General features: G+C 39.6%; 1 protein-coding gene across 5 annotated transcripts in view; it reads right to left on the bottom strand.

Annotated features, from left to right (window-relative positions):
* Nucleotides 1–13,740, bottom strand: part of MGMT (O-6-methylguanine-DNA methyltransferase) — a 169,856-nt gene that overhangs the window by 140,075 nt on the left and 16,041 nt on the right. For all 5 annotated transcript variants that reach the window (XM_040563087.1, XM_040563086.1, XM_040563088.1 and 2 more), the window contains one exon: nucleotides 5,449–5,588. In XM_040563087.1, coding sequence (XP_040419021.1) covers nucleotides 5,449–5,588 — 140 coding nt within the window. The remainder of the gene's footprint in view (nucleotides 1–5,448; nucleotides 5,589–13,740) is intronic.

Raw genomic sequence — 13,740 nt, 5'->3', positions numbered from 1 at the left:
CAGCTAAGTGGAGTAATTGCATACCTATCTCCTTCAGTTGGTTTTTAGTATGCCCCTGAGCTCCACTAAGTTTCTTAGCCTTGGCTGATGCTTATTGGAAAAATAGGAGGAGTGGCACTCTCCCAAATGCCTCCCACTTGTGGCATCAAAGTGAGATATCACTCACAGTAAATTTTACAGTATGAGGAATGAAACAGTTAGCAAAGTTGACATTTAAACCATCATCACTGGCTATGATTAAATACCTCGGAGATGAACGGAGTGGTTCACACCTCTCCAAGTTATTGTTCTAGGCTCTTATCAGACTCCCATACACCACTGCATTAGCTGCATTTTGACACACTTGAGATTTTCTTTGAATCTGTAATGGCTGGAAACCTGCTTAGAAAGATTCTGGAGAGTTTCTGATAATGTTAATCTGGCACAGAGACTGAAACACCGGCTAACTTGTTGAACTGTAGATTCACCCTTGAAAGGTGTTGGCAGATTACTAATACAGGAATGGCCAAAGTGGTTCCTTGTTCCTCCTCCTCTGACTGTCAGTAAGATAGGGGGAAACGAAACGCTATAGAGAAATTGCAATACACTAGCAACTTTTCTGCAGTCTTGTGTTCAAATCCACATCCACGCTGACAAATACCCAATTCCCTGAGTCCACGTGAGAGGGGACCATTTGCACACATCTATTTCTGCCCAGGTATGTAGCCCCGGTGCCTGTGTCGGGCAGCCACGTGCCCTGGAGGAGCAGCAGCACGGCGTCGAGGCGGGCGGCTGCCCCTAGGTCATCCAGATCCTGCCCCAGCGACAGACCGCAGCCAGCTCAGCTCAGCTTCTAAGTGAAAAAATTACCAACAGCTGCATCCTTTTGTCATTTGGCGGATGTCGGAATATTAGCACGTTAGCACAATTGTGAATTTAAGTTTCGTTTCACAAGCACATCCAGAAACGTGTAGTAGTACGCCACAATATGAACGACCCAGCGCTCAGCATGACAGTTCTGTCAAATCCCAGGCTGGGAGCTGTCCCAGTTTACCTGAAGGCATGTCACTACTCTTCCCTTGGCTGAAATCCTCCAGGTGCCACCTCTCGGCTCTGCATTAGCAAACGAGCTGGCTGTGAGACCTGTGGCAGTGGCTGAACGTCCGGCAGCAGTGAACCCCGGAACGACTTCCACCCGCGGCACGGGAAATTCCTGAAGGCATCTGCACTACTGCAACACGGCCAAAAGCTGTTCCTGCCTTGGCATCCTAACTGCTACGTCAACATCCCCATTCTGCTGCAAATATTTAGCGGAGGAAGATAGCAGCGCGCTTTCTGTTATTGGTGACAGAAGTCACAAATGTGGCGCCAACCACCAAGCTGGTGATTTACCGCTGCACTTCAGGAGTAAAAAATTTCCAAACAATCATCCCAGGGTGAGAACACCGCAGGAGAAAGTGGAAGAACGAGAAAACTAAATCGGAAACTTCGAAGCTGCTAAAGACACTTAGAAGTAGAGTAACAGTGGAAAAAAGAAACCACAAGTTTTTCTTTTGGACATGAGCAAATAGAGTTAAACACTGGCAATATTTCAGGCAGGAACAGTGGAGGAAAGAAGCATTACTTTTGATCAAGAAAGCAATATTTGTATACACTGAAAGAAAGAAATACAATGGCTGATACAGTACTAAATATATATATATATACTTTTAGTTTTTTATAAAAACGTGAACTGTGAACCCGAAATTCCTAGAAAAGGGAGAAATTTATAAAAACAAGCTTCACCTTAAGTATACTTCTTCCACACTTCACAATCCTGAAGCAATACATAGCAACTTGCTTCAGAAACAACCCAATAACAAATATGTGGTCCTTTAGTCGGGCTGTGAACCCAAAGCCTGCACCTCCATACGGTGCTGCGTGTGGAATAAAAGTACCACAGCCAGCAACGTACCACGTATTGGCATCAAACCCCGAGAAGCTGGCTGTTCTAGCCAACCCGCTCTGATACCAACATAATCGGTCCTGGTTCCGATTCGGGTATCTTAGACCTAATTAATCTGAGATTAATTCACAATGCCAAATTAAATGGCCCGTGAACAATTCAATCCACAACTTAAACACCTGGACTAAAGTAGAAACAGGTGCTTTCAAGTTACTGGTTTAGGACAATAAATTGTTAGCACTGCACTTAGATTGCAAAACTGTTAAAAACATTTTTAGTCAGCATTCAGCAAATTGAAATTTTCAAGATTATATTTAGGTGAAATTCCTTTTATATGAAAAAAATATTTCTATCTACCTATCTATCTACCTACCTATCTACCTACCTACCTACCTACCTACCTATCTACCTATCTATCTTCTTCCTTACATATATGTAAAGCTTGAATAAAAATTCCTCCCCCCCAAACAGAAATCATTATGCCATTACATGCCTTGACTTTTAAACTCTGCTAGTTTCACAAGGAGCAGAATAACCTCAGGTTATTACAATTAGTTTCATCTCATTAATAGATCAATTTCTTTCAAGCATACTGAAAACTGAATTTTACTTTGTTGCTTCTCCTTTTAGTCTACATTACAGTCTGTGTTCTTAAGTTTTAAGGAGAGCCATCACAGAACAGGTTGTAATCTCAGGTGATTAACTGCAGAGCATTTTACAAGCTGTAAAATAGAGCAAGATCTCCACAACCTGATTATGCCATTAACCAGGCACTCTTATCAGATTTTTCTATAACTAGGAGGTTTGTCTGACAGATTGCAAGTCTTAAGTATTTATATATTTCAAAGGTTTACTTATTTTTGTTGTTAAAAAACCCTAAAATCTATATTGATTGTTACATGCAATTCTACATGAAAAGTCTCAGCAACTGTGGTGCTGAATACCAATATTTATTACTAGACTTGGGCTCATTATGGTTCTCTCTGACAGGGGTCCATTAAAATCAATTTTTATGTTTCTTATGTTGTTTTTTTTTTCCTACCCAATCTCCTTACCATGGTGTTTATTAGCCAGTTAGGAGAAACACTGGGCACTCCTTTGTTTTTATTTTATTCTGTCAAAAATAATGAGGCCAGATTTAACAGCTATTCACTAGTGATGAGTAGAAGAGATTAAATGTTATACTTCAGCACAAACATTTACAGATGGCTTTAAAATTTTTAGAACTTTATCATCAGTTAAGACAAAAGAAAGTCCCACCTTCCACCCATTTTTCAGATTTAAGTTCCTAAAGTAATTGTAAGAATAACCTGCGTACTGTTAACTACTGGATCACTCTCCAGTAATATTCCCTCTGCAATATAACAATTTTTGCAAAAAAAATCCTGCAATCTGATAAGCTAAGTGTTATCAAGATGCTACTAAAGCCTCAACGCTTCTGGGAGACTGGGAAATTAAGTCAGCTCAGCACAGAAAAAAATGGATGCATCAAGACCAAACAAAAAATTAAAGAAATAGGAAAAGAATCTAGAATTCCTGACTTCTGCCTGAAGACAAGGTCAAAAGATCCTTCTTCAACCAACCAACCTGGCCATACTACACATTAGCAAGTGGCAAACCCTGCCACAATGGAAAACAGAAGCTCTCTGTATAAAAGAAAGAGATCGTGCCTTATAGCTAGACTTAAATTTAAGGATGGGAGAAACACACAGTTTGTAAGTAGCAGCAACTTTATTTTGTGCAGAAATGGGTAAAAAAAAAAAAAAGTAGTTTGGGGCACACAAGTGTATTTTTGTGGAAAAAGGTTTGTGTCTGAGAGACCAATTTCTCTACTCTGTTCCCCCACCCCCACTTGCTCTAATAATACCTTACTGTCCCTGAAAACTTTGTTCAGAAAAAGATGGCAAGTTACTAAGTAAAATATTTAAAAACTCAATATTAAAGAGAGGAGTCATAACAACAGACCTTTGCTCTTACCTTCTGGGAGAGCTACATGAACATACCCAGTATAACAATACCTCCCCACCCACCTTCTTGGCCTTTACCAATTAATAGCCTTGAATTACTTTCTTCCAATAATACGTCATTTCACGTCAAGCCTGTATTTGTTAATACCTATAACTTCATGACTGTTTCTGTCTTCAGCTTTTGTTTTCATACAAAAGAAAACACAATTTCTTATATTCACCACCTTCAAGAGTATTTAGAGCTTTATCTTACTATTCCTCCAACCACTCACTGACATTTTCTCTTCTCAGAGGTGAAAAGTCATCACCTACTTTAGTTGTGCTCCAGCAAGAAGCTGTTCTGTAGCAAAGGCAAGCTTCGGCCTTATCCTAAATACTGTTTTACTTTCATTCCTCATCAGCAGAAATCCAATACTGCAATCAGAGTATAAAGGAGACTGGAGTACTTATTTCCATATCACTGGAGTTGGCAAAACTGTCAAATCCAGAGGCTTGAAGGTTTTAGAATTAGAGGCAAAAACATACTTCAACCAGAATACACATTATGCTTCATATTTGTGATTAATGTCATGCACACTTAAAAAATTACAAGGGTAATAAAATAGAAAAAGAGAAAAGGGAAAACCCCACAAGTCAAAGGAAATTTTAAAAAGAGAAAAGCAGAGTGGGGAAGGACAATATGGAGGGAAGAAAATGAAACCTGTTTGAGTCATATCAGAAAAAAAAAACACAAATCACTGTTGTAAGACTGTGGCAAAGGCTGCAACTTCATTACCAGAAAATGGCTGAGGAAACAAGCCTTAATAATTAGTGTTAGTAGCTTTAATTTTGGCTGAGGATTTGGCAAAGAAATTTGGCATCTAGCGATTTTGGCAAAGGAAAGTCCATACCAGAAAAGAACATAACAAAGAAAAGAACTCTGTATTTCTTCTAAAAACGTCAGCTTTTCCTCACAAATAAGGAAAAAAAAAAACACAGAAAAAAAGGATCCAAACAGGACAGTACTTCAGTAGACTGAAAAGCATTTCTGTTCAACCATAAAAAGTACCAGTACCTCCTCAATCAGTCCTACATTTGAGACACTACCTCCCCTATCGTATATACCTTCTGAACTCCAGAAGATATTATAAATTATAAAAACAAACCAAAGATCTCATTAGGAGTTTGCAGTAATGACTTATTCAAACCTAGTTCTGCCTGCTGGAGTATATCTATCTAGATACAGTTTTACAAAACACACTGGCAAGTGTCACTCGTCAGTGGCAGATTCACAGGTATGTCAAAAACGAGGAGGCAGGACATACATTCAAAACCTACTTTAAGCATGCTTGTCTTTTAGGACGTTTTTTAGCTAGTATTAAAGATGCAGAGAAAAGTGCATTCTGCAACTGCCATTCCTTAAAGGTGCTCAAGGCTGCTTTGCCTCTCACAGGAGAAAGTGCTGCGTTTTCGATATGGCTGGTAAAAACAAGCACACACAGTCTGCCTTAAATCCTCTGGGCAATCTGTTTCCCCTACTACACACTCAAACATAGGATCAATAGGACATGAACTTACCCATTTGGCAGCACACTCATTTTTGGAAGTTTTATTTCGTGTAAGCCTGTTTCACACCCAGATATCTCCAGTCTTCCCACGGGGCTAAGCAGAACTGCATGCTTCTCCTTGCACTGAGATTCTCCCTCTTTGGAAGTTACCTGTTCATAAAAACAAACAACTCTAATTGTGTGCATTGTCACCGAGGGACAGTCATCTCAATGTATTTTGTGCAGTTTTCAAAAATAATTTAAAAAAAACAAATCAGTATTTCCAGTTTCTTCAACTGTGTCTTTTACTTCCAAAACTCTAACTTGGAACGAGCCGTCCTGAAAAGTCAGCATCTAAATCAAAGTCTTAAAAAAAAAAAAGAAAAGGAAAAAAGAAATGTTAACAGAACAGTGACCTTCATAAAAATCACAAGTAATAGAAGTTTCATGGTTGGTTTATCAGCTAACATCCGATGTGAAGTGTTTTGACACTGATTTCAAAAGGGTTATTATGACAACAAAGCATATTCACCAGCTTACAGCAGCAATGTTATGCAAATAACTGCGGGAACACAAATAGAATATGTCTGCTGGAAAAATGTATGAAAAAATCAATCATTCCTCAGCAACATTTTTTATTCCCATTGTTACCAGTCTGGTTTTACAGTTACTGATAGGATGTAGTTGGAAACCGATGCCAAGCATTTCTCAATATTGTTCAAAACCCACAATAACTTACACATCAAATTCCTCTTGCCTTAACAAACAGTCTGAATCAGTAGATAGTGGAGTTTTATTTGCAGTTTGGTTTGTAAAATCGTTAGGAACAGTAACAGGACTGAAAACTTTCATTGTGGAGTCATCCAGACACCAAACTTTAGGTTTGGGTCACACCACAATAGGAATGGTGCAAGCAGGACGACGACGACCTTTGCTCCGAAAAGCCAACACAAGAAAACTTGATGAGCAAACATCTTGGTAACATCCTGGTCTGGAAGACCAAAATGGTTTCTTGTTTTTTAAAACCACTATGATCATATAACTAACCTGCAGTTTGCCTGATACCTGAATAATTCACTGTTTTTTGTAATACTCAGAACCAGCACAGTCTCCAAAGACAACTACGTGAACCTACGTTGACCAGTATTTGAACCATTTTACAGTCTGACCCAAACCTCTCTGAAGTCTGCCTGACCTATGACAGAGCTGCCTTTAAAAAAAAGAAAAAAAAAAGACTGCCGGTTTTTAGAACTGAGCCTCCCAGTTTTGAGCCAGCTAGCTCTTCACATTTTCAAGTTCTGCTCCTCTGTTCCTTTTCCTATTTTATTTTCTTGAAGAACTTTAAAAGAGTATTTTTTTTTTTTTTTTCTGAAGGATGAATTAGTATTAACACCAACGATGCTTACCAGTGGGTTTTTACAATACGGGGTCCATAAACACTAGCTCTCTGAACCTGAGGAGGGGCAGAAAGGCAGCCGATGGTTTTGCTGCACTGCGGGAGATGGGGCATCAGGGACCGTACCCCAGGAGGGGCAGTTTGGAGCTGCTGAACTCCTGCTGGAGCCTCTGCAGATGAGGGAGAGGGTACCAGGGAGCGGCTCCCCCACACCTCTCACTCTTGATCCCAGGGGGAACATGTCCTGCAGTGAGGAGGACAATGCTGAAAGCCTGATGGATGTCTCAGATAAGTGCAGAAGTGCCTAAGAAAGCAGGACGCTGAGTTACGAGCACAACCACAGACTGGAGGAGCATCGAGAGCCAGGCAGATCTGTGCATCTGACTTGCAGCTGATCACCGTCTACAGTTGTACAATACTACATATTTTTTTTCCAAATGAGAGAAATTCTTTTGAAATACTGTTTTTAAGTGCTATGAAATGAAGTCAAACCTGTGAGTAAAATACACATCACTGAAGAGGGAAGGAAAAAACTCAAGTAGACAGTTTTGCCCACCAGAGCAAAAGTAAATAAAAGTAATCTTATCCTTGAACTTATGAAGCAAATTTGGGAAGAACTTATGCAATTATTCAGCTACAGACACGCTCAAATTTACTCTTAGCTTAGAAAATTTCTGCACAGTACACCATATCTGAATAATTATGGGTTCTCAGTGGTTCATTTGACTGCAATCCAAATCAGCTTTTTGCTAAATAAGCAAATGTTTGCTAATGGTACAAAGAAATTCACCTTTTCAACCAACTTCTTCCTCACTCCTTCTCCTCGCTCAAGGAGAGGAAATGGGTGAATTTTTGCAGAGCAGCATGTCACTGCAGGAATGTTAGTTAAAAAAAAAAAAAAAAAAGCAACATACAAGTTCACGTATTTGGAAAAAACAGTATACATTCTTCATTTTTATTTGTGTGACAGCCCTAAACTAGATGCACTGAACCTCATACTATGTATTCTGTGAATATAACAACTTAGTTATATGAAGACAGCTTTTTCATTATAACAAAACATGGGATGCAGCATGTAACAGAAAACTATAAATAACCCTGTAAGTTAACACCAAGCCGAAGCAAGCTTTGTAGGTGAAAACCTTGAGCAATCACTAGTATGTTCAGTCTTGATTATCAGATGCCCTGGACAGCAATATTAAAAGTTTTATTTTTATAAAAAACAACATTGCATGACAGATCCACATACATATGCAGTTGGGTGGGGAGCTTCAAACATGAAGGTCACTGTCCATATGTACGCTATCCTTTGTCCAGACATTAACGCACCTTTTCACTATTTACTTGTAGCTACTTAGATATGCCAGCGAAGATCGAGGTAATGATACACTATTGCAGGCAGTGCTATTTTAAAATAAAGTGAAATCTTAATCAAGACTTAAATTTGTTACAAGTTTTCAGATACAAAAAAGAAGTAAAAAAATAAAAATAAAACCAACAGACTTTAAACTTGACCAGCTGAAGTTACCAAATACTTCGGCATCATTTACTGCAGGGAGCTGGATGCTGAAACTTGCTTTACCCATATCAATCCGCTGAAGGCACAGTTTACCTAACCCCATTTTCCCTCTTGTGCCCTCGTTAAAGCTGTGAGAACTAGAAATGAATGGCTGCTTAAATCAGAAATGTAATAAACCCAAATAAACTGTGTTCTGTCTTTCTTCTCAAGTTTATGTAAACAAATAATCTGAGCAATTTGGATGAGGTAGCGTGTGAATTCTACCTTCTCTCTCCCTTTCCACTATAATACCTACAAATCTGTGTCCAACTATCTCAGAATTTTAAAGTTTATTAGGTAAAGAACAAAACAGCAAGAGTAAGACAGGACTTTTACAGAAAGTACCCTGTGAGCCTCTGGGTCTTGCTGCACAAAACCCAGAAATACAGCGTATGTGAGTTTGCCCCTCAGACAGCTAAATGCTCTATATAGAATTGGAAGACCACTGCTAGCCAACAGAATTAAGTGCTTTTTGTCTTTAATAACAGATGAGTATCAAAAGGTTGTCATAGTAGGAGATTTATCAGGGAGAATATCAGCATAATTTATGAGTTAATGTCCTATATAGAGGAGCCTCATTTTCCAGGCGTGCTCCCGTGACTTGGAAGTGGCACGTGCCTTGGTGATGCTGCACTGCTCCAAAGGGCCACGGCCCCCCACGTCACACGTCAGCTCCACGAACACCACTAGGAAACAGAGATGTGCCACTGAAATTGCTTTTCTAAGGTTCAGATGCAAGACATTCCAAACAGCAGCAAGTTTTATCTCCTAAACTAGGTGCCGTGAACCCAAAAGCGAGCATTAGCTTGATGACTTGCCCATAAAAATCTTAACCTCTCACACCTTCCGCAGTAATTCAGTTTAACAGTCTGGCTGCAGCCAAGGTTTTCAGTACTAAAATACACCTTCAATTTGATTAAATACAGATTTTATTTAAATTTGCATTAATGGTCTTTCACATTATAGTAAATAATTCAAAATTATTTTCTACATTCGACTGTTCCTAAAAACCAGAAATTCCATCGTGGTCTACAGTCTGAGAACCAGAATCCAGCTCCCATCTATAACGGGGAATGGATAAATGGAAAAAACGCACAGAGCAATCTTGAGGATCAAGAAGGTTCACAAAGACTGTCGCAAAGCGTTTCCATGCTTCCTGTTCTCTCAAGAGGTTTGTATTTTCCGGAAGACTAGTCAAGAAAGCAAAGCTCATGGCATTTCCTGCACTTCAGTACCGTGCCCCAAGTTACCATTACTGAAGGAGAAGAAGAATGCAAAGTATATTCATGAATGTACTTTCCAACTTTTCCCGTATTCTCCTCTTAAAGACCCCCCAGTGTGTGCATGCAGTGCTAAAACCCTGGGGACCACAAATTTTCACTGGAAAAATTCAATTGTGTTCTCACAGCTCTCCCTCGGGCGGAAGGCACCAGCTCTGCCCAGGGCTGTGCTCACACCCACCGCAAGCATTCAGCCTTCAGGACATCAGACTCGTCTTAAAACATGGTCTGGCTGAAGACTTCTCTTAAAGATGCCATAGATGACACTTTTTCACAGCTGTTCCTCTCAATGTTATTAGGCAGGTGAATCCTTCCCATTAGGAAGGAGCCAGAGCAGTGTCTCTGACCTATACCCGTCTGATTTCACTATTTACTGCACTCTGCTTTAGCAAGAATTTATCAGATTTAAAAGACTTTTTCCATCAGGCTATGGCACACGGCTGAACTTGAAATGGAAACCCTCATGATTATTTTTTTCATTCTAGTATTTCTAAAAATCAAAATAAAACTGTTCCTCACAACTGCTCGGTCTAAAGTAATGTGTTCTCATACATACTGCAATTTTATCTTATTTTTTGAATCAAGAGTCCAAGAGCATTAACAAGTGAGATACCACAGTCGCCTCCAAGAAATAAACGGGTCTCTTGATCTTTTCAGATAAACCAAAGTGTTAACTGTTTAGCTAAACTACCTGATAACATAAATAGAACCAATAGGGTAAAGCTGCATTACAAATATTTCCCCAATTTCACTCGTCATTTCCCAAACACAGAAATCATCATGCTTCTACCATTTCTAGAACAGCCACCATGGCACCTTTGAAAATTCCCTACCCAGTTCATCCGCAGCAAAGTTACAGCTATTTACAAAGAGCCCACTGAGATGTCATGCCAGGTTCCTATGCTGGGCTAGCATGTAATTACATCCTTCTAAAATTAAAGATAACTGTCAACTGCTATTGTCCAAAAGGATCCCGAATAACGCTGTACCTGCTGGTAGCACAAATCATCAGTATTCTTAGCTGTAAAAGCTGAATTTCTGGACACATTATCCAAAAAGACCAAAACAATTTGACGGTACTTTTGCTCGGACCTCGATGCTAGTCCATCCCTCTCATGGTGTAATAAAGTACCAGCCTGTTATTTACTTCCCATTCTCCACAAATATATCCAAAGGAAAAATCACTTCAATAGTCTAACTTACTTGCATTTGAAGCTAGCGTGTAAGTTATAAATCTTAAGCACCTGCGTTGTTTCTCTGATGCCACATAATATCAGTGACTTGCCAAAACTATACCAAGAATTTGTTGAGTTTGAGAGGATGATCAATAAATGCCAGGAAAGTTGCTTCTTCATCCTAATTACAGGAAAGAAATACCAGTCCTGAAGTATTAAATGTGTCTTTCTTTTGAGTATTGTAGTGTTCTCAAACCTGCTTTTTATTGATTTGAGTTCTGAATTAAAATTCAGTGAAAGCTTGAAATATTGGATTTGAACTTCAGGGGTATACTTCACATGTACCTGTAATGGTCTGGCAATTTGCTACTTCATTTCAGTCATGTTGCTACAGTCATTCTTCCTGATCCAGTAAGTTTACATCCTTCTCATAACAAAACCCTCATTAAATCCTATCAGTGGTATTTGTCAAGGCAAAACCAATCAGGGACTGCCACAAGAAATAAGAACTTGGGAAGTGTCCATCTCCATCATCACCATCTGCCCGGCAGTAAGGTCACCAGGACAGACGAGAGCTGACCGTTTACAAACATCTCGCCCATCCTGAAGTGTAGAGGTGAGCGTATCACTCAGGTAGTAAGGCAGCAGCAGCGGCGAGCCTTTCAGTTGGGAGGTTACCTACTGGTCGCCTGTACAGTCGTACTCTTAGTTGAGATTTTGGAAACTGCTATTGCCGGTCCACGCTGAGACAACTAAGTGAACAGAAAAAAATCCAGTCGTTAAAATCTGCTGCGGAACATTTTAAAAACAATGCCATGAAATTATAATTTAGAAACACAAGCCCTAACGTCGCTTTCAAAAGCATTTTAATTGCACCCAGCTTCTTCCCCACCACCGGGGCGACCGAGCCCAACAGCGAGGCTGACCACGGCACCCCGTTTGGCACGGGTGCTGCCGAGCCTACGCATGGCAGTGGTCCACTCACACAAGGTCTCCATTGAATTATAGTTCTCTAAACATCTCCTTAATAGTTTAAAACTTCCTGTATTTGTTTTACTGGTTTCTGCCTGTTTATTTAAAAGGAAATAATCCATTGTATGTCAAGAATATGGGAAAAGTTATATTAATAGTAAAGGCAATGCGCTTTTGCACATATAGTTCAGTGTGGAAAGTAATTTTCCAAGCTTATGCAGCTAGTCTTAAATGAGAAAGCCACTTGTTAAATGTAGTGTTTTAAAGCAGACAAACATTTAAGGACTGGGAAGAAAACAGAGGATGCATGCAATGAACATGCCATCAAAATACAAGGTTAAAATGCCCACTCTATCTGTCTGTAGTGATCATCTGTATTTTTACCATCCAAATGAACAGAAGAATTTATGTAACTCTTATGTAATTTATGTAACTTTTGCTTATTATGCAACGTTTGATTTCTTCCAAAGAAAATCCAAACTTCTCTAACAGGTGTTTCTTTCTCATGAACAAGTCCAACAATTTCCAGTTGAACATAATGTAGCAAACGCTAAAGCTGTACAGATGCCTGATCCAAAGAGGTCCCTGCAAGTCTGACACCTTAAAGTAGACTGCTGAGGCTGTAAGTAAGGTGTCCTGAAGCCCAGGGCAGGATTTCTCCTTGCCTAATGTAAAACAAGAGAAGGTTGCCCCGTCCCCTGCAGCCAAAACATGGTTTATTTTTGTTTGTTTGTTTGTTTTGTTTTATTTTTTTTACACCATTTTAGTGTTCCAACTTCCACAGCGCTGAGCTCCGCGACATCTCAGCATGCATCTGTATGCGCTACCACAATGTAAGCAGGGAAAAGGACAAAGCTTCTCCTACTACCTGCCATGGCTAACCATGACAGGGACAAGTTAGCCATAGTTTCATGCCATTTTTTTTATATAGATGGTGATTCATGCTTTAATATGAGGTACACAAATTCATTTATTCAAGATACGTTTTGCAGATGGGTAAAATAAAAAAAAGATAAACCAGGTCAGCAAAGGCACATTATTATCGGGACTTCAGTTTCAGTGACAACAAAAAAGTTGAATAGTAGGTTGTACAAATTAATTGTCTTCTATTCACATGCTAAAATGCAACTCTGCAAGAGACACCTTTAGAGCGAACAGACTCTACTTAATGCTTATTCTCAAATTAAACCATGTAAATGCTCAAAACAATTTCTATATTAAAAACAAACAAACAAACAAACAAAAAAGCATTCCAAAACATGGGAGGTTTTCTCTTCACATATTAAAACATTCAGCAGTGATACTTAATATTGTTGTTTTTAAGATGCAATATAGCAGTTTAAAAAAGTGAATTACCTTTGATATAAAATTCAAGTCCTTTACAAATTGGATCAGGTTAATGTGAAATAGTTTCCATCGCCACCCATATGGACATAGACCACTTCCTGCCCCTACACGTCCCACAATAAAAGTATACACTATGTGCAATTCTTCTTCCTGTAGCGTTCAACGCAAACTTTCAGCTTGCTAGAAAAAATATTGTGTCCACAGGTTTGTGTCCTTGCTGCAACAGTAATAAACACCTCCACAGACGAACAGGACTGCGATCCAGATAAGGCTTTTAAACAGAAGCTGCACTGAAATATACTGCTTTAGATGATGTGCACATTTTCTCGTGCCATGTGAAGTGCTGCCAAATTGGCCATTTTCTGGGGTAAAGCAGACCCCAACCTTCCAGTCGCCTTTTGTTAGAAACCTGTTGTGCGCCTTTCTGGATAGCTGTAGCAGCTAACAGCATTGCTTCTGTCATCCCCAACACTTAAAAATTAAGCAATTCCTCAAAAAGAGGATTCATTGACCCCACCACGTCCCGTACTGACATCTTGCCATCGTGGCCTTACCAGACCAGCGCAGCAGCAGCTCGGGGCTTCCCAAGGCCCCC

Source organism: Cygnus olor, chromosome 7, assembly GCF_009769625.2.
Source record: "Cygnus olor isolate bCygOlo1 chromosome 7, bCygOlo1.pri.v2, whole genome shotgun sequence".
NCBI lineage: Eukaryota > Metazoa > Chordata > Aves > Anseriformes > Anatidae > Cygnus > Cygnus olor.
Note: the sequence above shows the minus strand (reverse complement) of the source record. Positions and strands in the feature narration are given on the sequence as shown.